The sequence below is a fragment of the Kogia breviceps genome, chromosome 1 (genome assembly GCF_026419965.1).
Source record: "Kogia breviceps isolate mKogBre1 chromosome 1, mKogBre1 haplotype 1, whole genome shotgun sequence".
Lineage (NCBI taxonomy): Eukaryota > Metazoa > Chordata > Mammalia > Artiodactyla > Physeteridae > Kogia > Kogia breviceps.
In genome coordinates, this window is record NC_081310.1 from 87632215 (window position 1) to 87659846 (window position 27632).

Genomic DNA, 27632 nt, shown 5'->3' on the forward strand with positions numbered 1-27632 from the left:
AACACTATATATCTGGATCACAGGAGAGATATAGTAATTCCAGTTGAGATCAAGGCAAGTCTTAATCTCTCATATGCACATGACCAAAGAAAGAATGTCAATCAGAAGGATGGTTAATAAGAAATGGGGCATAAAGAGAGATGAGTGACAGAGGCAAATGAAGTGCTCCATCAGGCTGGCAGGAGAATCCCATGCCCTGGGCAGGTAAGTCCTACCATGGAGATGGAGAACTCAGATGAGAAGGCCACTGGGATCCACGCTGGCAGCATCTGCTTACCTGCCCTGACTCAGGGCTCCCCATGTAGTCCAGTGGTAACTCGGCTTCCAGTGTGGCCTATCTTTAGGAAGAGGATGCCCTGGTCAAGCTATCAGGGATATCTAGCCCAGTTAGCAAGTATACTTCTCACTATAAATTAATAAATAAGCATTCCGGTTTTGTTTACCAGTGTCTTTTAACATTTATTATCAAGATTTTGCATCCCCAAGGCAAAAGGGCAATGGATGAAATGGAGATTCTGGGTTTTGGCTAAGAATCTACATGTCAGACTCTGAACACATGGTGAACACATCAAAGTACAGTTGACCCTTGAACCAGATGAGTTTGAACTGCGCAAGTCCACATATATGCTGATTTTCTTCAATAAACGTGTACAACAGTACTGCATGATCCATGGATGCTTGAACCCATGGATGCGGAACTATGAATACAGGGGGCTGATTGTAAAGTTATATGTGAATTTTTGACTGCTCAGGGGGTGGGAGCCCCCTACATTGTTCAAGAGTCAACTGTAGTGCCAAACTGTAGGGCTTTGTCATTCACTCATTCCTTCACTCAACCAACATTTACTGGCCTACATACTAGCACACACTGAGAAACATCTTGGAAGACAAACTCACAGGCTTTCTTTGCCATGTACATTCCCATTTGAATTCTATGAAGAGTTCATGTGGGCCCAAGGTTTCAGTTCTCAAGACTGATCATGAATCAGAATCACCTACTGAGTTTTTAAAAAATATAGATGGTGCCCAGTTTCAGGATAAAGTCCAAGTATCTGTTCCTGAAAGCTCTCCAGTTGATCTAATGAACAGCCCAGATTGTAAGCAGTTCACGGGGAGTGTCCATTTGGATCAGTCAGATGACTTTGCCTGTACTATATAGACAGATCTAGACATATTTGGGGTTATTTCAAAAAAGATCCTGAAGGCATCAATCAAAACAAAAGAAAGTGAAAATAAGCATAAATACGTTAACTGGTTTAGATGATAAACTTCCTGTAGGTGTATATGCAGCTTTATCTATCTGAAGCACAGCTCTGATCATGTCACTGTCCTGCTAAAAATTTTTAATGGGTAATTTTTTAAATTAGTGTTATAAAGAAACTGATGATACAGAAAAAGAGACAGACTGCAGAAGATAACCACTGTTAACTTCTTAACCTACTAGCTTTTAGACTATTTTATGCCCACATAAACATATTTATATATTTTATAATATAGGATAACACTATGCATGTTCCATAACTCATTTAATATTTCATGGGCAACTTTCCATTCAAACATATAAAGATGTAATTTGTAACTTATTCTCCTTATTACATAAATAGTATTCCCTCATGTGGAGAGAGTATACTTTATTTAACTGGTATACAGTGGTCAAGAGCTTTAGAATCCAACTCCAAGATTTCAATTCCGGCTCTGCCACCTATTAGTTATGTGACCTTGAGTAAGTTCATTTATTTATCAGTGTTGCAGTTTCCTGGGAATAATAATGGTATTTGCATAATAGGACTGAAATTTATACTTTGAGGCCTCAATACCCACTTGTCTTTAAACTACAGCCCAGAATATATGTACCCTGTCACACAGCCTTGTGAAAGTTCTATGGAAAAAAATACACCATGGAGGAGGGAGGAGACACCAGGAAGGGTTTGCAGTTTTATATAGGGAGGTCAGGGTAGGTCTTACTGAAGAGTTAACGTCTGTACAGAGACCTGAAGGAGGTGAGTAGACGAGACATGTGAATACCTAGAGGGAGAGAATTCTAGAGAGCAAAGGCCTTGTGGAAGGAGCATGCACGTAGTATTGAAGGAATGGCAAGGAGCCCAGTGTCCTAGAGTGGATTAGGAAGGAGGGGAGCATGGGAGATGAGGTCAGCTGATACAGGGCCTTCCAGATAAAGTGGGCCCATGGGGTAGTTCTGAGCTAACGAGTAATGTGATGCAACTTAGGTTCTGAAAAGATAAATCTGGGTGATATTATGAAAATAGACATTAAAGGATTAAAGACAAAAGTAGGAGACTTGGAGGCTACTGCAGTAATCCAGGTGAGAAATGATGACCCTACTGGACTAGGGAGGTGGTGAGAGGTGTTTTATTATAAATATAATTTTTTCATATAGGTATATGAAAATAAATATTTGAATATATATAGAATGAAAATATATCAGTATTTTCTAATAGAGATAGAGGGTGGGGTGTGAGAAAAAGAATGAAGTCAAGGTTGACACCAAGGTTTTGTGGCCAGAAAAAATGGAAAGATTGAGGTGACATTTGGAGGGATCAGAAATTGTTTAGGAAGCATGTTTGCGGAGTTTGAATTTAGACATGTCAAGATGGAGATGCTTGTTATACACGCAAGTGGAGGTGTCAAGTAAACAAGTTGGATATTTACAATGTGGAGTTCAGGGGAGGGATCATATCTTTAAGTCCCTTTTGCCACATAAGGTCATGTAGTCATGGGATTACTGCATGGCCATAACATCAAAAAGAAATGAGTGTAGACAGTGAGGAGACATAGTCTGGGTGGTCTGGGTATGAACCCTAGGTTATTCCAAAATTTAGAAGTTGGAGATATTGGAAAGATACTGATAAAGGAAACTAAGGAGCAACCACCCATTAGGAGGAAAATAATGTGAATAGTGAATGCAAAGTGAAAACAGTGTTTCCAGAAAATATAGGTCCACTGCAGCTGAGAAGTTATTGGAAATGAGGATTGAGAATTGACTACTGGATTTAACAACATGAAGTTCTCTGGTGACTGGACAAAAGTAGACTCAACGGAGAGGTAGGGGCAATGGATGACAAGAGACAATTCAAGAGAGAAAGAAATTTCTTCAAATAAAGTATACACATGGTCAATATGCTCATGAAAACATGTTCAACATGGATCATTTGAGACATGCAATTCATAACCACAGTGAGATACCACTTCACCAGCACTAGGATGGCTACAATAAAAAAATAACAAGAGTTGGAGATGATGTGGAGAAATTCTCATACATTGCTGGTGGAAATGTAAAAATGGTGCAGCTGCAGGTGTAAGATGGGAATGAAAGAATAAGAGGAGAATGGAGTACAAGAAACTTTATGAAGGATAACCCAATAGAAGATGGTAACTGGTTGGATGTCTGGGATGACAGAGAGGAGTCACAGTGTGTGAAATTATTATCCCCTGATATACCTACATCACTTACACTTGGGAGAACTTCTGTAGGGTACTTAACATCTCTGGATTTTAAGTTTCCATTTGTACATTGAGGATTTCTGCCTCACATAATTGTTGAATGAAGTTATGAATAATAATGGAAAAGGAAGTTGGCTTGAGAATAGGGATGTTGAAATCCACAATACACATTGAACGAGAGGAAGTAACTCCCACAAGACCCAAGAGGAAGAAGCATCTCTGCTTTGAATGTCTCATCTGAGCCAGAGGTCAGGGTCTCTCATTCCATGTCTACCACCCACATCTCCTACCCCACTGTCCACTTAAGGGACAATTCCTCTTTCAACCACCAACTGCTCCATCCAACATCAGGATGAACTCATTCCAAGTTGGGGCGCCTGAGTCAGAAGACCAGGATCCTTGGAAGAGGAACAAATGGAGGATAATCTTCTCTGAATACTTCAGGATTATAAGGTCTTCAGTGACCATGTGACAAAGGATAAGATATGAATGCTGGAATTGTCCAGTGTTGGATTTAAGGCTTTGCTCTGTCACCAACTATTTGGGGACATTGGTTACTTGTCCTGCAAAATGGGGATAGTAATACCTACCCTAGAGAGTTCTTGTAAGAATAAGAAGAAATGACATTTATAAAATGCCTGGGACAAAACCTGGTTCATGATAGGCTTGGAAAGTCAAGTTCCCTTCCTCTTTCTTTTTTTTCTCTTCTGCTTTAGGTGGGGGGGGAGGGGTCAATGGGTGGTCACATCTTACACTGCTTCTGGACTGATGGGCACTGATACCCAGCCATGACCGGTCACCTGGGATGCCAGTGAGAGATGTCATCTTTTTCCTTCTCAGCCTTCTGTTCAGCCTGAGCAGAAAGAGGTTAGAAAGAGCCTTATTATGGAAACTCTGCTCCTCTCTTATTCATGCATCATCTAGCAGGATCCTAGCATAACACTCAAGCCTTTAGCCCAGAACTTGGCTTTCTGAGGTCAGAAGTGAAGCAGCTGAGGTTTCTGAGCTGGGAGGGGAACCAAGAGACCCAGGAATCTAGGCCAGCAGACAAAGGACCACAGATCATAGTATCAGAGTGAGTCCATCTCCGATTCAAGAGCTGGGACTCAAGGCAGAAGGCAGAGGCTTTGAGGAGGTGAGGACCGCCAGGGAGAGGAGAAGCTTCCACACAATACAGTGCAGGCTCCATTAGGTCCTCAGGCAACGTGAAGCTGGATGTGGGTTGGGGAAACCAGGCAGTGTCATTGGAGTTCATCATGTCCTCTTTGCTTCCTTGTGGAGTCACTACCAGAAAGACCTTCAGCAGCCTCTGTGCTCTGGGTCTTGTCTGCTGAGTCTCCGTGGGAGTTGGGAGTAAGAGTAGCTCAGACCCTTCACAGAGAGAGGTGCTTGTCTCCTTGGAACTGGCCTCCCAAAGCCCCAGCGCCCTCCTGAGGGAGCCCCAGGTGAGGCTAGCAGGGAAGACTCATGACCAACCCAAAGCAAACCTATGGCAGGGGCCTTGATTACGTCCAAGTTGTCTGAAAAGGACAGATGTGGGAGAGACTATTTTCAAACCTATGGGAACATGTAGAACACGTGACTTGGAAGGGGGTTTTGGGTTGGAATGGTAGGATTCCAACAGGCAGGGATGGGAGGAAGGGATAAGGAAAGGGAGCCATCATTTCAGGCAGAGGGTTGTGAGTCAGCAAAGAGGAGGCTGACCAAGGATCTGAGGCCAGCAGGGCTGTGGGGCGCTGAGGGGCAGTAGAAGAGGCAGGAGAGGGTTGGCTCAGACCTTCCTACAAGCCTCACCCCTCACCCCTCATAGCAGCCTCATCAAGGGGAGGTAGGAGCAGTATACTGCACTTCCATTCTAATGACCAAGTACCCCTGCCCCAGACAAGGAAGGGCTGAGGCTGCTTTCCTAAGAACGCAAGTCCCGACTTGGGTCCCTCTCTGAGAAACAGAAGTCTTGGAAGGTCCAGAAACAGCACAAATTCTTTTTCCCACTCCACAAGAGGTGGATTTGAGGTCTACGAGCTGAAGCTGAGGTTAGTACTAGTGGTCAGGGAAAAGGGCTGTGGCCCAATGTATAATATACACTGGATACTCCCCCAACATACACACAGACACAGAGACACACACACAAACGCACCGCTTGATACAAACCTTTTGCCCTATACAGCGTGCAAAGGAAGCCTCAGGCCAGCCCTTTGTGGGATCCCACCTACCCATGCTGCCTCCACGGACCCCCAACTCAGCTTCCAGCATCAAGGTCCTAACCCCCTCCTCTGCGGCGTTCAGTATCTTCTACACAGTCCCCATGCCTGGGCTGTGTTCTCAGAAAGACACACACCAGCCAGCCACACAGCAGAGGCTGTGGGGATTATCATGTGCAAGAAGGTTCTCTTTGGGGAGCTCGAGGAGGAGAGTGGTCAGAAGCTGAGTCAATGATGGAAAATGAGCACTCATCCTGCAGGGTGAGGATCCTGAGTGGGAAGGCAGCTTGGAGAGGTGACAGAGATATGACAAGGCCATGTGTGCCCAGGGAGTTGAGAGCAGGAGGGTCAGAGTAACGCAGACCAGGGCAGCTGGAGCTGGACCAGAGCTGAGAGACGCAGGTGTCTGCAGGGATCAAGCTCCGAGTGGAGGTGTCCTAGGAGTTCCAGTTCTCCTACCTCCTCCAATTAAATTATCTTCAGGGCTTCACTTTCTGGCTTATGGACCTCACTGTAGACAGTATTAACAGGCTCCTTTTCTTCTAAATGTTGTTCACCAATACCCTAGGAATGCAAGACAGAGAGTTCCTAGAACAGCTGAGAGAGGCCCCAGAGGGACCCACATGGAACCAATGCTGCTGACATGAGTTGCACGTGAATTCCCCCAAAACGCCCAGCACTGCACTGGCCCCAGTGATAAATGTTCTCAGTAAATACCACTGACCACCTGGAAAGAGTTAAAGAGACAGCGGGGCCAGGAAAGGCAGATGACTGGGTTGACAGGCCCAGACCCAAGTGAGGACGGACCCAGGAGAGCCCAGGCTGGGCACAGCTCCCAGCTCTCACCTTGTGTGTGCCCTTTCGAGACTCCTGCTGGCTCAGCTCTGCATACTGGATGCCACTATCATTGTCCCTGTGGTCCTCCTGCAATTCTGTACCTGAGTCATACACAGAGCGGAGCTTGAACCTGGGCCTTGAAAACCTGTACGCTCCCCCACTGTTATGAACCCCAACGCCAAGGCCACACCCACCATTCCCTCTGCAGAGAGATTCCTTGAGCAGCAAAATGCAGAAGGAAAGGAGCCAAGGGTCCAATGGGGGAGGGTAGGTATCAGGGCAGGAGGGAGAAGTGCAACCTGCCTCTTCCAGTCTCCATTTTCTTCTTCTTCTCACGTGTCTTCCAAAGGTACAGTCCTCCTCCAAGGATCAACAGCACAACCACGACAGCCCCTAGGATGCCTGGCAGGGAGTCAGCACTGACCTGTCCTTGTGAATCTGTTTCCCTCACACAGAGAGAATGAAGAATGTTAAGGAAAGACAGAACCTAAAATACCCATTGCCAAGGGGAGATAGAGAGAGAGCAGGTGGAGAGGTCTGAAGGGTCCAGGTTCAGAAGCTGAAGAGGGAGGAGCATGTCAGGTTCATCCATTCAACCAGGTCCTGAGCTCCTGCTTGGTGCCAGGGGTACTGCGATGAACAAGATGGGGTCTCCCAGGGGGGAAGACTGAGAAAATACTGAAGTCTGTCAGCCAGAGGGACTGCAGTGCAATAGAGGTTTACACCTTGTACACATGTCTTCAGGGAGGGCCTCCCAGAGGAGGTGATGTGTAAACTGAGTCTTGAGGGCAGAATAGGAGTTAACTAGATATTCAGCGTGGGCACAGAATTCCAGGAAGGAGGAGCACCACATTTGAGAAATGACTGTGTCAAATCGCCAGCCCTGGGAGCTGCCATCATCCCACTGCAGCAGGCAGGAGAGGGACAGGAGGGACAGGGCAAGGAGGAGCCAGGTGTGGAGGACCAGAGGGAGGAAGAGTCTCTTTCCAGAGGGTTTTGTGGGTCATGCTGAGCATTGAACTTTATCTGGGCTGACTCCAGGATGGGGCTGAGGGGAGGGCAACGTGGGATTTTAAGTGATGCTGACACATCAGTTCCTCCCAGCAGCTCATGGGGGATGGGTTAGAGGGGCAAGAGGACACTCAGGATACCAGCTCATTCATTCATTCAGTGAAATCCTGAACTGTGGGCAAACAGTGCCAGGAGCTTTGCTTGGTACATGAATTCAAAGGAGAACAAGACATGGCCTCTGCCCTCAAGGTGTTCCAGGCTACGGAGGAGACAAACCCATAAACAGCATTGCTATTTAGTGTGGGGTGGCTATGGACTGCTCCTTAAAGGGGATGATGCTTGAGGGCAGGACAGTTATAGCACCTGCAGGGCCCTGTGCCACATGAGATTGAGACACCTTTGTTCAGACTTTATTAATATCAGAACTATAACCAAGCGCAGGATCCTGTGTTACTGTGCTGGTCACGTGCCCATGACCTGAGGGAAATCCTTGAACAGGAATAAGCAAGGAAGTGAGGGACTCTTGACTTGGGAGGGCTGATGGTAGAGGAAACAGCATTTCCAGAGGCTCAGAAGCTTATAATAGCAGAACACATTCAGGAGCTCCAAGCAAACAGTTCCGTGCGAAGTGTATGAGGTAAGAAACATGGGCAGAGGAGCATCTGAGCCCTGAATCCTACAGGGATCCAGTGGGTCATACTCCTACAGATGACACAGACCAATTTCAAAATCCAATTTCTTTTCAAAAGATGACAGTGGACGCACTATGGATAATGGATGAGGTGGGGGAAGTACTGGAAAGCTATTGCCCTGGACCAGCTCTGACACTCCACTACAGCAGCTGGAAAGGAGGGAGATGCCCAGCAGGCAGCAAGCAGGCGGGCAGGCAGGCAGGCAGGCGCAGGCAGCAGGGAGCATGGGTCAGGGGGGGTGTGGGCCCTTAGGGAAATACATCTCTAGGGAACACCTCTGCGGGCTGCAGCCCTAGTCCTCCTCACCTCCCCCACCCCACCCCTGCTTTCCCTCCAGGGCCAGCTGGGACTGAGAGCTGCTCATCTGGAGCTGGGTGGACCAGATTTGCATCAAAAACAAATCCCTTGTTTCTTAGGGGGAAAAAAAGAGAGGGTGGAGAGGTGGGCATGGATGTGACAATTAAAAGCAGAGATGAGTTTGCTGTACCTCCCAGACTCCTGTATGGGGTGACCCGATGGAAGGTGGTGCTCATAACATAGTGGGGAGAAAAGTCCAGAACCCTCATCCCAGGGCACCTGAGCTCTGAGAGTGCCCCTCCCCTCTGTCAGGTTGTACTCACCATGGCCACAGACTTCCCCAAGGTCTAAGGTGGCAGTTTTCTGGTCCACCTGGTTGCTGACCACACAGGTGAAGCTGACACTGCGCTGCCTCAGGGGCAGGTTCACAGGCAGGGTCCAGGAGTTGGGGGCTGGTCCCGGTGTCATGCTCTGCTCCAGCTCCCTGGGGAGGCCCTTGCTCTGCCAGGTCACCTTCAGGTCCTCTGTGGCCCCTGAGGCTCTGCACTCCAGGGTGACATTGCACCAACCTGGTGTGATGGACGGTAACTTGAACAGGATCTGGGGAAGGGGCACCGGCTCTAGGGTAAGAGGGACAAAAGAATGGAGCCTCACATGAGGGGAGAACAATACAGTCTGCACATTCTCATCCATTATCTCATTGAAACCCTGGCATCCTCCCTTTAATGATGGTGAATGCATTTTACAAGTAAAACACAATTTGCCCAATACTTAATACATAGCAAGTGACAATAAAGAAGGGAGCCACTGACTTAAGCCCTATGTTATTTCACTAGATTGAGCAAACCTTAAAAATCTCCAACAAGAAAATTAAACCGGGATCCCACCTACCCAAGGCCCATTATTTCTAAGAAAATGGGATTTTCTCTGGAAGGGGAAGAAGTCTGGGACAGAAAGGCTAGTCCCAGATCAGGACTTGCCCTCTCCTGCTCAGATAATGCCTGGGTTTGCATAGCCCCTAGAAGGAGGACATCTGGCCACAGCACTGGGAGCCCAGAGAAAGGCCCCGTGCTCCCAATAGTGGAGACATTTGTGGGAGATGCGGTGGTAGCAACTAGGAATGATGAGTCTGAGTCTGGTTAGAATATGCCGCTGAACTTGAGAAGTGACATATTGATAACTTGGTCTTAGAAATCACATGGGGACCTAAAGCTGTAACAGCCACTCTCTCACAGCAGGTATTTTCCTATGCAGACAGGGACTTCAGGGAAAGAAAGTGTTGGCTAAGTGAGGTTCTTTGGAAGTGTTGCAGTATAACCTTTCTCCTACATCTATTGAGGCTTCTAGAGCTGGATTTGTGGAGTCTGTGAGTGAGTCTGGCCTTTGGCTGGTGCAGAGTAAAAGGAGACGAGGCCCTAACTACATGGGTTTATGAATTGTGGTAGGTGAATAATGGACCCCAAATACGTCCATGTTGATCCTCAGAACCTGTGAATATGTTAGGTTACATGGCAAAGTGGAATTAAGGTAACAGGTAGAATTAAGGTTGCTAATCAGTTGACTTGAAAATAAGGAGATCGGGACTTCCCTGGTAGTGCAGTGGTTAAGAATCCGCCTGCTGATGCAGGGGACACAGGTTCGTGCCCCGGTCCGGGAGGATCCCACATGCCGCAGAGCGGCTGGGCCCGTGAGCCATGGCCGCTGAGCCTGCGCGTCTGGAGCCTGTGCTCCGCAACGGGAGAGGCCACAACAGTGAGAGGCCCGCGTAACGCAAAAAAAAAAAAAAGGAGATTGTTCTGACTACCTGGATGGCACCAATGTAATCACAAGGGTCCTTGAACGTGGACGAATGAAGAAGAGGAGGAGGTCAGAGGGATAAGAATGTGAGAAGAATTGGTCCCACTATTGCCTGCTTTGAAGGTGGAGGAAGGTGGTCATGAGCCAAGTAATGTAAGCAACCACTAGAAGGTGGAAAAGACAAATAAATGAATCTCCTTCTGGAAACTCTAGAAAGGAACACAGCCCTGCCAGCACCTCGACATGGGCCCAGTGAGACCCATATCTGACTTCTGACCTACAGCACAGTAAGATCATACATTTGTGTTTTATTAAGCATCTAAATTATAGCAATTTGCAGCAATTATAGCAGCAGTAGATAACTAATACACAAATTAAGTAAATCTAGACCTATAAAGTACAATAATTGTTTTGGCAATATGATTTCCCCAAATTTCCATTCTCCTCTCCCAAAATGCCGAAGTGGTTTATCCCTGCTGTGAATCTCAGCTCTGCTCACCATTTGCAGTAAACCCACTTACCCTCATTTCAGAGGAGAAAATAGAATCTGAAGGCTGGTGTCTGGAAGGAATCTTGAAAAATGGGACCTATGTGAAACTCGTAGCACAAAAGAAGGCGGTAAGCCATGGGATGGGGTCAGGTGCTGTCACTTACCATAGACAGTGAGGGGGAAAACTTGGTTAAGTTCTATTCCTCCAGTGAAGCTGGCTCGAGCCCGGTACAGTCCACTGTCCTCAGAGGTCAGGTTCTCAATCTTCAGGGACAAGATGTTGGGCACATGGACCCTCTGTTGGTACTTGTCCTGGAGGCTGACCCAAGTCAGAGCATCTGTCCCAGCACAGACTCGCAACAGGACTCTGTAGTTTGAGTCAGGGCCAAAGCCCCATGTGACCTCCTCCAGGTTAGCTTCTTGCTTTCTGATCACATGAAACAATACAGAATCTCCTCGGACCCTGTGCAGAGGAACATGGGCTCCAGAATCCTGAACTCCAGAACCATGTGTCCCAGAACTCTTGACCCCAGTGCAGCAGACGCCTAGGGCATTGGAAACAGGAAATGTTTTTTTTTTTTCAGTAACAATAAAGGAGAAAACCACAAAACCCATCATTTAAATGAAATTCATCCAATATACTCCCTTGATTCTTAGGAGGAAGCCTAGCAAAATGCATCTGAAGCTATTCTAGAATTAAGTCCTGGCTCTAGTGAATTGTAACCTTGAACAGGTTACTTAAACTTGCTAACCTGCAGTTTCCTCACCTGCTTCATAATGACAGTATAAACGGAATGAGATCATGGATCAAAAGCACCTGGTAGGGGCTTCCCTGGTGGTGCAGTTGTTAAGAATCTGCCTGCCAATGCAGGGGACATAGGTTCGAGCCCTGGTCCAGAAAGATCCCACATGCCGTGGAGCAACTAAGCCCGTGCGTTGCAACTACTGAGCCTGTGCTCTGGAGCCCACGAGCCACAACTACTGAGCCTGCGCACCACAACTACTGAAGCCCGTGCACCTAGAGCCCATGCTCTGCAAGAAGAGAAGCCACCGCAATGAGAAGCCCGCACACCACAATGAAGAGTAGTCCCCGCTCACCACAACTAGAGGAAACTCACGCGCAGCAACAAAGACCCAACACAGCCAAAAATAAAATAAATAAATTTATTTTAAAAAAAAAAGCACCTAGCAGAGTTTCTGTCAATACCAAATGCATAACTGTAGGAGGAGCTTCTTACGTGTCTCCTCACGTTCACATCCTTGTGTAGTGCCCTCCCCTAGAGTGTGGGCTGCACCTAGTGACTGGCTTCTAAGGAATGGACCACAGCAGACTTGATGAATGTCACTCAGTGGTACTAGGTTATAGGAGACTGTGACTTCCCTCTTGCTCTCTCTCGCTCCTTCATTCCCTCTCTTGCTCGCTCTGAGAAACACAGCTGCCGTGTTGTCAGCTGTCCTATGGAGAGGCCCACGTGACAAGGAACCAAGGGAGCCTCTCACCAACATCCAGGGAGGAACAGGGACCCTCAGTCCAGCAGACACAGGAACTGCCTCCCATCAGCAATCACATGAGTAGGCTTGGAAGCAGATCCTGCCCAGCTGACCCTGAGCTGCTGCAGCCCCAGCCAAAATCTTGATTTCAGTCTGGGAGACCCTGAGCCAGAGGACCCAGCTGAACAGCTCCTCTGTTTTTTTTTTTTTTTTTTTTTTTTTTTTTTTGCGGTACGCGGGCCTCTCACTGTTGTGGCCTCTCCCGTTGCGGAGCACAGGCTCCGGACGCTCAGGTTCAGCGGCCATGGCTCACGGGCCCAGCCGCTCCGCGGCATGTGGGATCTTCCCGGACTGGGGCACGAACCCGTGTCCCTGGCATCAGCAGGCGGACTCTCAACCACTGCGCCACCAGGGAAGCCCTAGCTCCTCTGTTTTGACACACAGAAACTGTGAGACTATGCCTGGTGGTGTTTAAGGCACTAAGTTTTGGGGTGACAGGTTACACAGCAGTAGATATCTAACACAGATATGAAGGCTGCTCTCTTTCCTGCTCCTTGTAGGCAGTGTAGTAGGCAGGACAGGTTAGGCTGTGCTGCCTAACAAACAGTTACAATACCTCAGGGTCTTAGAACAAGGGGAGTTTATATCCCCCACCACAGGTTCCATGAGACAGTGAGGAGGGTTTCCTGTCACACATGGTGGAGGTTCCACCTACTTGTAGCTGCACCCATGGAACCCACAGCATCCCCACAGGTTCCCAGCCCCGCAGCAGGGAGGGGAGACAGGAGAATCACACAGGGGGTTTCACTGCATCTGTCCAGGAGCATGATCCCTGCTCTTGCTTTGTGGCCAGCACTTGCCACAAGGCTCTGGCTAGCTGCCAAGGACTAGAATATGAGGGGAAGCGTGATCATTTAGTGAGCTCTGCTGTCCCTGCCACCAAGACAGCACTTCCCTAGCCAGGCCTTAAGAGGCTGCATTAGGCCTTCCTTGGTCATTTTCCTGCAGAACTGTGACCAGTGGGCACATTCACCTCAGCGCCACCTCCTCCTGAGTCCACCCTCCTGCTTCAGACACAGACCGCAGGGACCCAATACCCTCTTTCCTTCCTGCGGACCAAGGTAGGACAGAACAGGACCAGGGAAAGTGTCTTATCCTGAAAAGATGATCAATCTGCTTCTTCCACCAGGTCAGGATCCATCTGCCTGAGTTGGCCTCTGGCTTCCAAGGTCCCAATCCTCTCTCCAGTTCAATAAATTCTCATTATTTCAGGCCTGCCTCCCTCCTGCTGTACTTATTCCCATTCCTGGCTCTCACTGGAAGCAGAGAATAGCTCGTGCCAGCATTCATATGCACAAGTATTTCAGATATTTCTTTGTATTTATTTAATCACTAAGTCACTTAACCAGGCATCTCTGCCAGGTCAGGTCTTAGGGGGAATCTTCCCAGGCCCCTCCTGTCACAGAGAAGGAGGTGCCCCAGGGGGTGAACTTGTCCTGGGTAACACAGGGCAGAGCCATGCCTGGAGCCAGGGTTCCTGTCTCCCCACCCATCACCTCACTCACCCTGTCCCTGTCCTCCCCAGGAGCTCCCCTGCCAGCACTGCTGTCTTATCAAGAGGATCTGAGCAGTTCCTGGAGGCTCATCCTCCAACTTTCCTCTCCTGGGAAAGGGGAAGGAAGTACTTAGAGGGGTTTAGCAGGGCAGGGACTTCTGGCCATCTGAGGGTTAAACAGCAGCCCATACAGACTCCCCATGTGCCGGAAAAACAGGAACCAGGGAGAGAAGAGGCTCAGCCTTCAGGCTGCAGGGAGGACCCACCCAGAAGGGAATGGTGAGCCCAGCTGCGAGGAAGATGGCAGAAGACATAGAAAGAGAAGGAAGACAGCAAGAGCTGTGATCTACAAAAGATCTAATCCTGAAGAAGGAAATAAAACCGGGGGGTGTGGTTACAAACAAGACAGAGTAAAAGTTTATGTAAATAATATAAAATTTAACACTTACAAATCAACTTAAAATTTTGTCCATTTCCCTCCTCTCTCTTTCTCTCTCTCTTATGTAATCTTCCAACCCCAGAGCCTATGGAGAAAACTCTAAATAACAGAACATATTTTCCAGTTATGTAAAATTGAAGAGAAGGCCTACATTTTACTGTAGACATAAATTTAACTTGTTAAAAAAGAGGTCATGTTTTTCAAAGCTCATTCTTATTTCAAGACATCTGTTTATAAAAGGTCTCTAACTCATTAAATTTCATATAACTCTTGCAAGTTTATTTAGTGGCTGGGTTTACTAAAACAAAAAATTAAAACAATAAAAGCTTTCCAACTTTCTCCAGAATTCATAATTTACTAGGTATTAGTATTTTCTCATTAGTATTTTTTTCTTTTTTTTAACATCTTTATTGGAGTATAATTGCTTTACAATGGTGTGTTAGTTTCTGCTTTATAACAAAGTAAATCAGTTATACATATACATATATCCCCTTATCTCTTCCCTCTTCTGTCTCCCTCCCTCCCACCCTCCCTATCCCACGGCTCTAGGTGGTCACAAAGTACCGAGCTGATCTCCCTGTGCTATGCGGCTGCTTCCCACTAGCTATCTATTTTCTCATTAGTTTTTATTTAATTTCCTTATACATAATCATATAATCTCCCAGGAAGTCCCGTATGTGATTATGGTGTTGTCCACTCTTCAGTTCATTTTCACTTAACTCCCTATTGTTTCTCCTTCCATTTCTCTTCTCCCCAAGTTCACTCCCTTCTGGAGCCCACATTACCAGTCTACTGTTCCTTCTGTAGTTTCTCCATAGAGGTTGCTGTTCCTTTCACCAAAGCAGAATTTCACTGTACTCAACATCTTACATCTTGCTCAAGAAACCCAGACTAGAGTTGCTTCCTCCATCTCAGACACAGGATTCTGCTTGGCCCCCTCCCCCATAGGACAACTGCACAGGCTGCCAGTTCCCCTCTGAGTCCAGGCCAGGGGAGCTTCATTCCCCAGCCCTTCCACACCAAGGAGCGGGTTTCTTTGTCTCCCTCCCTCTTCCCAGGCAGTTCCATGCTCTCCCAGCCTCTCTGTTATTGCACAGAAGCAGCCTCACCTCCCTGGAAATGTTTCCCTTAATGCAGCCAACGCTGCCTGAGCACAGGGGTCCCAGGCTCGCCACAAGCAAAAGGCCATTTTGTTCTCCTGTTCACCCCAGGGCTCTAAACCAAATGCACTGTATTTGCTAAATAATTACAGAGCTGTTTTGTCTTTTTTGTTCACCAAAGACTTTAGACATGGAACGGGGACATTGCCTCCCTGCTCCCCCCAAAGGCCCTCCCTCCCAAGAGCCCGGGCCACTCACTGAGGAGTAGGCTGGTGAATCCCAGGAGCCGGGAGGCCCAGCAGAGATGGGGGTCTTCTGAGCAGGGCCCCATCACAGGCTGCCTGCCCGCCTGTGCAGCTGTGGAAGGAAGGTCTAGGAGGAGGGGCAGGAGAGAAGAGAAGCCTCACTCAGAGGGACACTTAGGCTCTTCCCCACCCCTAGGGCGGGGCTAGCATGTTAGCTCTGGGTTGACAGCCCACCAGCCTGTAGTAAGCCACTCAGATGTTTCCTGTTACTATCCCCAGCACTTACAGTAGGACCTCAATAAACAATTGCAGAATAAATGTATAAACAACTTCACTATTGGAGTTGCCCTGTCCTTGTGGTCACACCAGCTTGTTGATCTCACACTCCCCACACTAGCACTCACTATAATTCCCTTACCTGTTTCCCTGGGGTAAGGCTCAGACCCGACAGCTTGCTCATCAGTGTCAGCCTATGGTTGGGCACAGAAGTCATGCTATTTCAGCCAGGGTAGGCTGGGCCTCTGCTGCCTTGAGTGCTGTCTCCTCTGTCTTTACACTGTTTAATGAGTTTGGTTTTCCAAAAACTTCAAATGTCAGTTGCCTAAGTAAGAAGCTATGAGCAAAAGAACAAAGCTCTTTGGGGGAAGTGTCAACTCCCCACATCACAAATGCAAATATTGGCATTTATTGCTTGCACCCTTATGGCTTTCCAGCTGCTCCTAGTGTTACTTATTCTCCCTACACACAGGGCAAAGCCAGACCCCACGGTATCTGATAGGCTCTTATCTGCTGCATTCCTACCACTTCCCTTTAAACCTTGGCCAGTCCTGCTCCTGTTATCACAGAGGGGCAGGGATAGATATCTACACACTCCTCCTGGCCACAGCCTCAGCTGCCTCAGACTCACTCCCACCTACTGAAACTCAGGCTCTCGCCTCTTCTCACCAGACTGAATACCCCACAACATCGGAGAACTCTTGGGCCCACACCCTAGGGGAGCAGCACCGTCTACCTAACTCCTGGGCAGTGCCTCCTTCTCATCCCCACTGAGACTTCCCCCTCAGCTGCCCCAAGGCTGAGGAGCCCCATGCAGGACTGGCCCCATGACCATGCACTGAAGGTAGTCATGGCACTGTGTATTAAACCCATTTTAGGGATGTGAAAACTGAGACCAAGCGAGGCAGTGTAATCTGCAAAAGGTCATACAGTGAATCAAGCATAGGGTCTGGACTCTTGACAACAAACTCTAGAAAAAAAACCCCAACATCACAGCCACTGTCCCATCCCACTGTGTGGCCTCAAGCAAGTCACCTGAGTCCATTCCGTGCTCCTTAAATTGCTCTGCTGAATCCCAGACAAGAGAATATCCAATGCTGGCTTATTCCCTCCAACCTCCTCTAGTAATGGCGAAATTACTGCAAAAGGTAATGAGTCCTGTGGTCAGAAACTTCTTGTCTGGGGTCAAAATCCAGGCAGCTCACCACTGGTCACTCTCAGAGTGATGGGGAGCAAGCTTCATATTTTCACTCTCCCATGTCCTATAAGTCTTCTTGTGTTAGTCCTCTTGTGTTTGGGTCTGTAAACCATCTGCTCAGGATTTGGGGAGGGAAGGAAACAGCAATGCAGCTACAGGCCAGGGACCCAGGAATAGAGCCAGACAATAAACATTCCATGCTGGCAGAACACCAGGGACTTTTTGGAAATCTATTTTTTTTTTTTTTTTTTTTGCGGTATGCGGGCCTCTCACTGCTGTGGCCTCTCCCGTTGCGGAGCACAGGCTCCGGACGCACAGGCCCAGCGGCCATGGCTCACGGGCTTAGTTGCTCCGCGGCACGCGGGATCCTCCCGGACCAGGGCACGAACCCGTGTCCCCTGCATCGGCAGGCGGACTCTCAACCACTGCGCCACCAGGGAAGCCCTGGAAATCTATTAAGTCAGCATCTCAGCCACCTTGTGCAGCTGGAAACCTAAGTCATCATCAACACCCCCAACCTGTCTACCTCTTTCAAATTGACAAAGCATTTTCATCTATGAGAGACAGATAGATATTATTACAATTATCTTCCCATTTTACAGATGTAGAAACTGAGGATCCAAAGAGGTTAATGAATAAACCCAATATGTAGTAGAGCCTGGCCTGGGACCAGGTCTCTGTCCTTTCATACCAATGGTCTTTCCAGATCCAAGTCCCTCTCAGTGCAGTGAATCTCCCACACAAGATGGTTTCAGACTTTGAGAAGCCACATGAAAGGGAGAGGCCAGGCCTGTCCCAGGACAGCCTCTCTCCTCCCTAGCACCATTCCAGGCAGGAAAACTAAGGCCTGTGGCTGCATCTCAGCAGCCTCTGAGATCAAGGTGGCCTTTGTCCAATCACAGCTCCTCCTCCTGCACTCAGTACATCACAAACGGTCTGTGCCTCCAGCCCAGCCAGACCTGCAAAGGCTGCTGGACTGAGAAGGCTCAGATGGTCTCTCTACAGGGCCCAGGGACACTCACTGTCTGTGAGCTGCAGGCTGGTGGACATGCACTCCTTCCCAGGGCAGTGAAGTGTCCTCCTAGGGAGTCTCAAGGTCCAGCTTTCACTGGGTCTTTTCATCTTAGTCTTAACATCCATCCCATCTGTCACACCAATGACATTACCTTTTAAACCTGGAGAAGCAACCCCCCACCCCAGTGGAGAGACCGCTCTCACACTGAGCTTGTTCCCAGCTCCTGGGAGGGCTCCTGTTTGTCCGTGACTCTCACCCCAGCCACATCTTTTGGCTTCTTTCTGCTGGGCTCCTTTATCACTGGATTTCCCTAGTGATTCTTGGTTGGACTGGTTGTCAGCATATCTCTTCTGTCCAGTGGGGGAAGACAGACCACAGCACACAGCATATCCTTCTACTCACCCCAGGCATTCAGACCACATTACTCCACCCCATAGGGAGGTGAGTGGGCTCTGGAGATCCCCACTCACAGTCCCTGACAAGGTGCCCACAGACATTTGAGACTCTCCCATTGGGAGCACAGAGGGGAGGGAGAGCCCCAGCAGCAACAGATAACTGGGAAAACCTCCCCATTTTAGGGGTCACTCCCCAATCCTTAGGGACCTAAGAAAGAACCTCCATCAGCCTCCAGCCTGCATACCAGCTCCCACTTCCTGGAGTAAGACCCTTCCCTCCCGCCCAATGCCCGAAGACCCTTCCAGATGCAGCTCAGATGCCCCCCTGGGAGCCTGCCCCATCTGCCCCAGGTGACTTAGGTGCTCTCTGTGCTGGGCTCCCACAGCACTTCAGCAAGTTGTTGGTCATTTGTGATGTGACTAGTTTACTGGCTCTTGTCCCTCTCTTCTGATGCAGGCCCCAGGCCCTGTGACCAGGGAGGCAAGGATACCCTACTCTCAGGCTGGTGCAAGTTCAAGGTCGGCACCTGAGAGTGGGTGTCCTGTTGACTCACCCTGGTGCCAGCCCTCCTGTGAGGACGCTGGGGTGTCACATATGCTCTTGAGCAAGACAGACTGCTTTTAGCTAAGCTGCACATGGCAGCCATGACTTGTTTCCACTCAGCAAATATTTACTGAGCACGCCAGTGTCTCGGCAGAGCCAGGGCTCTCATTTCCTGTCCAGGTCACCATCTGTTGCAGTCATTGAGCCCTGAGGTGGCTTCAGAGGCAGCGTAACCTCACTCAGCACCTCCCCTTCTGATAGACACTTGGTCCCCAAGGGCCCAAGATGCCGTGTTCTGTGGGAAAACGAAGGTGAGCTCCTCCATGGCTATATCTTCCCAGACCTGTTTCAGGGGTGCTAATTCACCCCAAGAACATCTACCCCTCAGAAGGACAATCTCAAAGTCTACAGCGTTATCCTCAGAAATTCAAGTCTGAAAACTAAATTCTACTACTGGCATAGTAGTAGAATAATTCTACTACTGGCATATACCCTGAGAAAGCCATAATTCAAAAAGAGTGACGTACCACAATGTTCATTGCAGCACTGTTTACAACAGCCAGGATATGGAAGCAACCTAGGTGTCCACTGACAGATGAATGGATAAAGATGTGGCACATATATACAATAGAATATTAATCAGCCATAAAAAGAAATGAAATTGAGTTATTTGTAGTGAGGTGGATGGACCTAGAGTCTGTCATACAGAGTGAAGTAAGTCAGAAAGAGAAAAACAAATGCCATACGGTAACACATATATATGGAATCTAAAAAAATAAAAGGTTCTGATGAACTTAGGGGCAGGACAGGAATAAAGATGCAGGTGTAGAGAATGGACCTGAAGACACAGGGTGGGGGAAGGGTAAGCTGGGACAAAGTGAGAGAGTAGCATTGACATATATACACTAACAAATGTAAAATAGCTAGCTAGTGGGAAGCAGCTGCATAGCACAGGGAGATCAGCTTGGTGCTTTGTGACCACCTAGAGGGGTGGGATAGGGAGGGTGGGAGGGAGATACGAGAGGGGGGCTATGGGGATATATGTATACATATAGCTGATTCACTTTGTTATACAGCAGAAACTCACACAACATTGTAAAGCAATTATACTCCAATAAAGATGACCTATGTTCCATAGGTCAATGGAACAAAATAAAAAACACAGAAATAAACCAACACATATATGGTCAATTAATTTATGACAAAGGAGCCAGTGGGGAAAGAACAGTCTCTTCATTAAATGGTGTTGGGAAAACTGGATAACCACATGCAAAAGAAGGAAAATGGCTGAGTAATATTCCATTGTATATATATATACCACATCTTCTTTATGCATTCATCTGTTGATGGACATGTAGGTTGCTTCCATGTCTTGGCTATTGTAAACAGTGCTGCAATGAACATTGGGGTGTTGCTTAGCCATTAAAAAGAATGAAATAGCGCCATTTGCAGCCACATGGGTAGACCTAGAGATTGTCATACTGAGTGAAGTAAGTCAGACAGAGAAGGACAAATATCATATGATATTGCTTATATGCAGAATCTAAAAAAAATCATACAAATGAACCAAAATTTACAAAACAGAAACAGATACACAGACTTACAGAACGAACTTATGGTTACCCGCAGGGAACGGTTCAGGGGAGGGATAGTTAGGCACTATCATGTACACACTGCTATATTTGAAATGGATAACCAACAAGGACCTACTGTGTAGCACAGGGAACTCTGCTCAATATTATGCAGCAACCTGAATGGGAAAATAATTTGAAAAAGACTAGATACACGTATGTGTATAACTGAATCACTTTGCTGTACACATGAAACTAAAACAATACTGTTAATCAACTATACTCCAATATAAAATAAAAAGTTAAAAAAAAGAATGAAACTGGACCACTATCTTATACCATACACAAAAATTAACTCAAAATAGATTAAAGAATTGAATGTGAATTCTGAAACCATAAAACGCCTAGGTTTTCACAATGATTTTTTAAGTGTGACTCCAAAAGCAAAAGCAAGAAATGCAAAAAGCAACAAGTGAGCCTACGTCAAACTAAAAAGCTTCTGTGCAGTAAAGGAAATCATCAACATAAGGAAAAGGCAATTTACTGAATGAGAGAAAATATTTTCACATCCTATATCTGAAAAAGGGTTAAGATCTAAACTATGTAAAGAACTCATACAACTCAACAGGAAAAACACAAGCAATCCAATTTAAAAATGGGCAGAAGATCTGACTAGACATTTTCCCAAACATACAGATGGGCAACAAGTACATGAAACCATGCTCAATATAACCAACTTCAGAGAAATACAAGTCAAAACCACTACGAGATATCACCTCACACCTGTTAGAATGCCTATTATCAAAAAGACAAGAAATAACAAATGCTGACAAGGATGTGGAGAAAAGGGAACCCTTGTACATTGTTTTTGGGAAAGTAAATTGATGCAGGCACTACGGAGGTTCCTCAAAAATTAAAAAGAGAACCACTATGTGATTCACCAATTCCACTATGGGGTATTTATTTGAAGAGAATGAAAACACTAGCTTGAAAAAATATACATGCACTCCCATGCTCATTTCAGCATGATGTACAGTAACCAAGAAATGGAAACAACCTAAAACCTAAGTATCCATCAATGGATGAATGGATGAAGAAAATGTGATATATATACATACACAGTGGAATGTTATTCGGCCATAAAAAGAATGAAATCTTGCCATTTGCTACAAAATGGATAGACTTTGAGGGCATCATGCTAAGTGATGTAAGTCAGACAGAGAAATACCAGTACCGTATGATCTCACTTGTGTGTGGAATCTTAAAAAAAAAAACCAAACAAGCTCATAGATGCAGAAGATAGGTTGGTGGTTGCCAAACGTGGGGGGTGGGGGGAGGTGGGCGAAATGGGGAAGGAGATCAAAAGGTACAGACTTCCAGTTATAAAATAAATAAGTTTTAGCGGTGTAATGTACAGCATGGAGACTATAGTTAAAAATACTGTATTGCATATTTGAAAGATGACGAGACTAGATCTAAAGGTTCTCACTGCAAGAAAAAATTCTGTAACTATTTATGGTGACAGATATTAACTAGATTTATTGACTTAATCATTTTACAATATATGTAAATATTGAATCATTACGTTATAAACTTGAAACTAATATAATGATGTATGTTAATTACACTTCAATAAAAATTTTTTAAATTAAATTAAATCAAAAGTGAACAAGGAGCATCTAGTTTGCAGCAGCAGGAAGTCACAGGGGCAGGGCCTCTGGTGATCTGTCAGGGCCCATCAGCCCAGGGAATCCTGAACAGGCCTCCACCTCTACCCTTGAAGCTCCTGTGCAGTCTTCTGCAGGGGTTTTCAGCACTGCTGAGACCACCTGGAGTAAGGAGAAGCTTGGGAGTCTGGGGTCAAAGTCCCCTATCTCCCAGAGGGCCTCTCACCACTCCCTACTGTCCAGAGCTCCCAGCCTGTAAACTGGGGGGAGGGTTGGGAGTAAGGACTCCTGGTAGGGTCAGGCCCTAGAGGAACTCACTTTTCATCAGAGATCTAAGGATGCAAAAAGAGACCAGAAAATGCCCCCCGCCTCCCCATACATGCCCACACACACCCTCCACCAGAGGTCAGATTACCCAGCACCTAGTTCCAGGGGCAGATTCTTCTTGGAGAGGGGATGGGGACCTAGAAAGGCCACTGGGGCCATGTGGGTTCCTGGCATCTGTGCACCTGCCTCAGGGCCACCTTCTGCCTCACAGAGCCAGCCCCATGGATTTTCCCCCAGCTGCCTTTAGCACAGGCCAGTATTTGGGAAACACTTTTGAGAAAACAGCTCATGTCAGTCAGGGGAGCCAGGAAAGAGTCAGGAGACCCAAAGGAAGTTACTTATTTCCACATAGGTCTCCCTTGTTTTGCTTTCAACTTCCCCCAGGCTGAATACACCCGAGGACACTGAGTGGGTCCACCCCACAGGCTGGTTCCTGCCAGCTCTGACCATCTCTGCCCAGGAAGAACCAAAGGGCATTAAACCCCTGCTGCCCAGTGTCCCACCACCCACCTCCAGATCCAGTTTCTTTTTCTTTCATTTTGTGGAAGCTTTTTTCAATTTTATGTTTTCAAACTTTTATTAATTTTTAATAGACATTTTCTAGAAGGGTTTTATATTTACAGAAAAGTAATGAAGATAATAAAGTTCTCATATCCCCTACACACCATTTCCCCTATCATTAACATCTTACATTAGTATGGTAATCTGTTACAATCAAGGAACTGTTATTGATAGGTCCACACATTATTCAGATATCTTAGTATTTCTCTTATGCCCTTTTTGTGTTCTAGGATCCCATCCAGGACAGCACATTACATTTTTAGTTGTCATGTGTCCTTCAACTCCCTTAGCTGTGACAGTTTCTCAGAATTCCCTTATTTTTGATGTTGACAGTTTTAAGGAGTATTGGTCACGTACTTTGTACATTGTCCCTCCATTGGGATTTGTGTGATGTTTCTGAGGTTACAGGCTTTTGGAGGAAGACATCTGAAGTAACATGCCCTTCTTATTATAACATCTCAAGAGTGCTTACTGTCAACATGACATCACTGGTGATGTTGACCTTGATATCTGTCCTGGGTAATGCCTTTTAGTAATTTTTTCTTCCTGCTTTGAGTTCTTTTTTTTTTTTTTTTAACATCTTTATTGGAGTATAATTGCTTTACAATGGTGTGTTAGTTTCTGCTTTATAACAAAGTGAATCAGCTATACATATGCATATATCCCCATATCCCCTCCCTCTTGCATCTCCCTCCCTCGGACCCTCCCTATCCCACCCCTCTAGGTGGTCACAAAGCACTGAGCTGATCTCCCTGTGCTATGTGGCTGCTTCCCACTAGCTATCTATTTTACATTGGGTAGTGTATATATGTCCATGCCACTCTCTCACTTTGTCCCAGCTTACCCTTCCCCCTCCCCATATCCTCATGTCCATTCTCTAGTAGGTTTGTGTCTTTATTCTCATCTTACCCCTAGGTTCTTCATGAACTTTTTTTTTTCTTAGATTCCATATATATGTGTTAGCATACGGTATTTGTTTTTCTCTTTCTGACTTACTTCACTCTGTATGACAGACCTAAGTGTCCATCAACAGATGAATGGATAAAGAAGATGTGGCACATATATACAATGGAATATTACTCAGCCATAAAAAGAAACGAAATTGAGTTATTTGTAGTGAGGTGGATGGATCTAGATTCTGCTTTGAGTTCTTATCTCTATGTCTAAGAGAACTTTCTCATTTTGAGATAGTTTCTTTCTGTATTGCTTTTTTTAGGTGGACGCATTTTTCTAGAAAGGGTTTCCTAAATCATCAGATTCTCAAAAGTTTGCATAATAAAAAAAGAGATGTCAAGACCCTAACAAGGTCGGCTTAGGAGCCCCTTGAGTCACTTCCAGCACAGCCAATACTTACTGAATACGACCGGGAACTCACCCCATAGCAAGGCTTTCCTTCTAACTGTAGGAATTATTTCAAGGGCTTTCTTTTTAAAGAATTGTTCTTATTTATAGTCAAGGTAGACACAGTAGACAGCACAGGTGTTACTGCCAAGGAAAATCACTAGGGGGATATTTATAACAAGGAAATATTGGCAAATAAATGATGAAGAAGGGGAGGAAATCCCCAAGATGTTAAATTGGAGTGCTGTCACTGATGATTAATGGTGTTGTGAATTTTAGTGAAGATGATTACTGGATTGTCATGTAACCATAGTGTACACTTAATAGCACCTATAATAAAGCATGTGGTGCATGAGGAGACAAGGCTATGGATCCACATTTTATTTTTCTGATTTACAAGTGTTGAGAAAGGAGAAATCCCAAGATGCAGCTCTCCCCCGCCAGGGAAAATAACATTTTGAACTCTGTGAGTTGGCCAAGTTTTTGTCTCTTCCTGAAGCCATCACTAGTCAGCATGACAAGGCCTCCATCATTCGAATTATTTAGCTATCTGAAAATGAGGGCCCTCATGAACCGGGAGGACCCTCCGTGGAATTTGCGAATGGAAAGCCCCTTACCTAACACATTAGTAAAAGTTATAGGTACACAATGAAGGAAAGACCCAGTGCATCAGCCATTGACATATTTGAAGCACACTTGGGAAGTCACATTTTGCAGTCCCTAGAATGGCTTTGCATTGGCACTAAATGAAGAAGGAAAATCTTGTACATTTCCAACAGTCTCCATCTACCTACCCCTCTTGCAAGTGACTGGCTTAGTCTGACCCTTTTCATCTGGTGGTTTGGCATGAGGAAAACACAGCCTTAGTGAGAGGGATTTTTTTTTTGGCCACATCACACAGCTTGCGGGATCTTAGTTGCCCAACCAGGGATCGAACCAGGGCCCACAGCAGTGACGGCGCTGAGTCCTAACCACTGGACAGCCAGGGAATTCCCATAGTGAGAGGGACTTTGTATTTGTGTGATGATTTGCCAAGTTGGATAGCCTACCTTGTCCCTTGGAGCTAGAGATGGAGATAAGATTTGTCTGTCCCCTCTTAAGCAGGACCTACCCCAGACTTGTTGCTTCTGAGAGCTGGTACTACTCTACGGGGGAAACCAGAGCAGCTGGAACCTTTTGGCTGTTAGTGAGTTTGCTGGTTAATAGCTAAATCAAGAAAGGTATTGGTGAATAATAGAGATATTTGGCATTTGAGGAAGGTTGAGAGAGGATGAGAAACACTGACCAATATGACTACTCACTGTTGAGAATCCAAATCCAAGTCCATTGGATTTGAAGAATCCAATTCTCTCCTTGAAGAACATGGAAGCTATTGGCTGTCACATACAGAGTAGTTCTATTTCATGTGGACTTTAGCAAATCAAATGATAGAAACTGGGCTATTGTCAACTCAGTATTAGAATTCTTGTATCTCATTGAAATCTCTGATTTTGTAATAGCCTTTAATAGAGTTTCAGCCTTGTCTTAATCTGTTTGGGACCTAGTATCAAGAATATCCAATTTTGAAACTGATGTGTCACCGTGTCAACACTGTATCGAACTGGAGACACCACTGTTTGTTGTTCTGCAATGCCCACATTCATCCGTTTTGTGCAGAATATTCAACAAAGTTTAATAAGCTAGTGAAGAAGAAATATGAGTAATTAGTTTAAGCAAGTAAATGCTAATTAGGGAATGCCTCAAAAGCATCCATTATATACTAGGTCAAAACACATCTTACAGCCCTGGTTAGTAGTAGAATCCAAATTCTGTCAAGGCAACTGCACTTTCTGTTATTAAGGTGTGTGTGTTTGCTTTGCCTGACAGATGGCTCTGTTTGCTTAGATTGATAGCTAGGAAAATAATAATTCCATTATTCTGGCCAAAAGGATATTAGCTCGGGTTTTGGCCATTTCAGTCAGTCTTCCTGCCAGCACAGCATGTGAACATATATGGATTGGATTTTCAAGGAAATTGACTCATCCAGAAGCGTGGCTATCTGAAATATCATCTGTTCACTCTAAAAAAAAAACCCCAAGTGAACAAATATAATTAAAGAGAAGCAGACACACAGACATAGAGAACAGACTAGTGGTTATAAGAGGGAAGGGGGTAGGGAGAAGGACAAAATGGGGAAGGGGCACAAGCTACGAGGCACAAAATAAATAAGTTAGAAGGATGTAATGTATAGCACAGGGAATATAGTCCATACTTACAATAACTTTGTTTGGAGTATAATCTATAAAAATATCAAATCACTGTGTTGTACACCTGAAACTAACATAATATTTTAATTCAACTTCAGTAAATAAAAAAGAAAGAAAAATTTGGCTTTAACTCTGTGCTGGTTTCTCCTTTAAAGCAGTTTATTTCCTTGCTTCTCTCCTGTAGCATTAAGGCAATCTTTTCTTAAAATCTGAGACAAATAATTGAGGTTTCTGCAGAATAAAGGAGCTGTGCAGACATGGCACAGCAGCTTGCAACTCCTGTGCAGTCATTCCCTGCTTTTGTTAGTGATGCTCTTTAAATTGCTTTTAATAGTCAGCATTTTGACTTACCCAGGGACAGATGCTGGCTGCAGTGTGCTATTCCTTCAGCAGTGGATGTGTTCAGTGTTGCCAGAAACAGTCGAATATGCAGGTAGAAGCTGTGAGATACAATGCAGAGATTAGTGCCCTCATAAGAAGAGGAAGAGATAGCAAAGCTTTCCCTCTTCACCGTGTAAGGAAACAGCAAGCCAGGAAGAGGACCCTCACCAGGAAGGGCATCAACCAGCACCTTGATCTTGGACTTCACAGGCTCTGGAATCATAAGAAAAGAAATTTCTGGTGTTTAAGCCATCTAGTCTATGGCGCTTTGTAATAAAACTCTAAGAAGACCAAGACAGTCTGGAGGAGAAAAGGAAAAGACTCCATGACCCACCAGCACCACCTGCAACCAGCACCTAAGCCTCCCTCAAAGCATCCTCCTTCCCGGCCCACCCGTAGCGCCTGGGTGTTAGTGCCACCTGGCGGCTGAAGATCAAACTGTCCTACAGGTTTCTTGAAAGGGTGTCTTCCAACATCAGGTCAACATTCAACA

At 46.1% G+C, this 27632-nt stretch overlaps 1 protein-coding gene across 7 annotated transcripts; it reads right to left on the reverse strand.

The window, feature by feature from the left end:
• Positions 1-433: 433 nt before the first annotated feature.
• Positions 434-27460, reverse strand: LOC131751032 (SLAM family member 9-like). Of its 7 annotated transcripts, none has more exons than XR_010841459.1 (7): positions 15631-15744; positions 10952-11332; positions 8824-9120; positions 6804-6938; positions 6510-6601; positions 5614-6227; positions 1516-4315 (listed from the first exon to the last, which is right to left on the reverse strand). XR_010841459.1 is itself a non-coding variant. In XM_067039116.1 (7 exons), exons 1-6 carry the CDS (start codon positions 27360-27362, stop codon positions 6132-6134), a joined length of 1254 nt encoding a protein of 417 aa, XP_066895217.1. In that variant the 5' UTR covers positions 27363-27442; the 3' UTR covers positions 3093-4315; positions 6123-6131. The 7 variants fall into 7 exon arrangements, 5 of the variants coding, with proteins under 5 accessions (XP_058910258.1, XP_066895217.1, XP_058910267.1 ...); XR_010841458.1 differs by lacking the exon at positions 15631-15744 and adding an exon at positions 27110-27460 and having other exon boundaries at positions 3093-4315; XM_067039116.1 differs by lacking the exon at positions 15631-15744 and adding an exon at positions 27110-27442 and having other exon boundaries at positions 3093-4315; positions 6123-6227.
• Between the last annotated feature and the right edge of the window lie 172 nt (positions 27461-27632).

What these genes read in the sequence shown, in the direction of transcription:
- LOC131751032 (XM_067039110.1), bottom strand. Translation starts at nt 27,362, where the DNA reads ATGATTCCAGAGCCTGTGAAGTCCAAGATCAAGGTGCTGGTTGATGCC. An exon ending in CAGCCAGCATCTGTCCCTGG is followed by an intron (nt 11,333 to 27,109) that starts GTAAGTCAAAAT and finishes CCAATGCCCTAG; the next exon opens with GCGTCTGCTGCACTGGGGTC. An exon ending in GAAAATGGAGACTGGAAGAG is followed by an intron (nt 6,602 to 6,803) that starts GCAGGTTGCACT and finishes TGTATGACTCAG; the next exon opens with GTACAGAATTGCAGGAGGAC.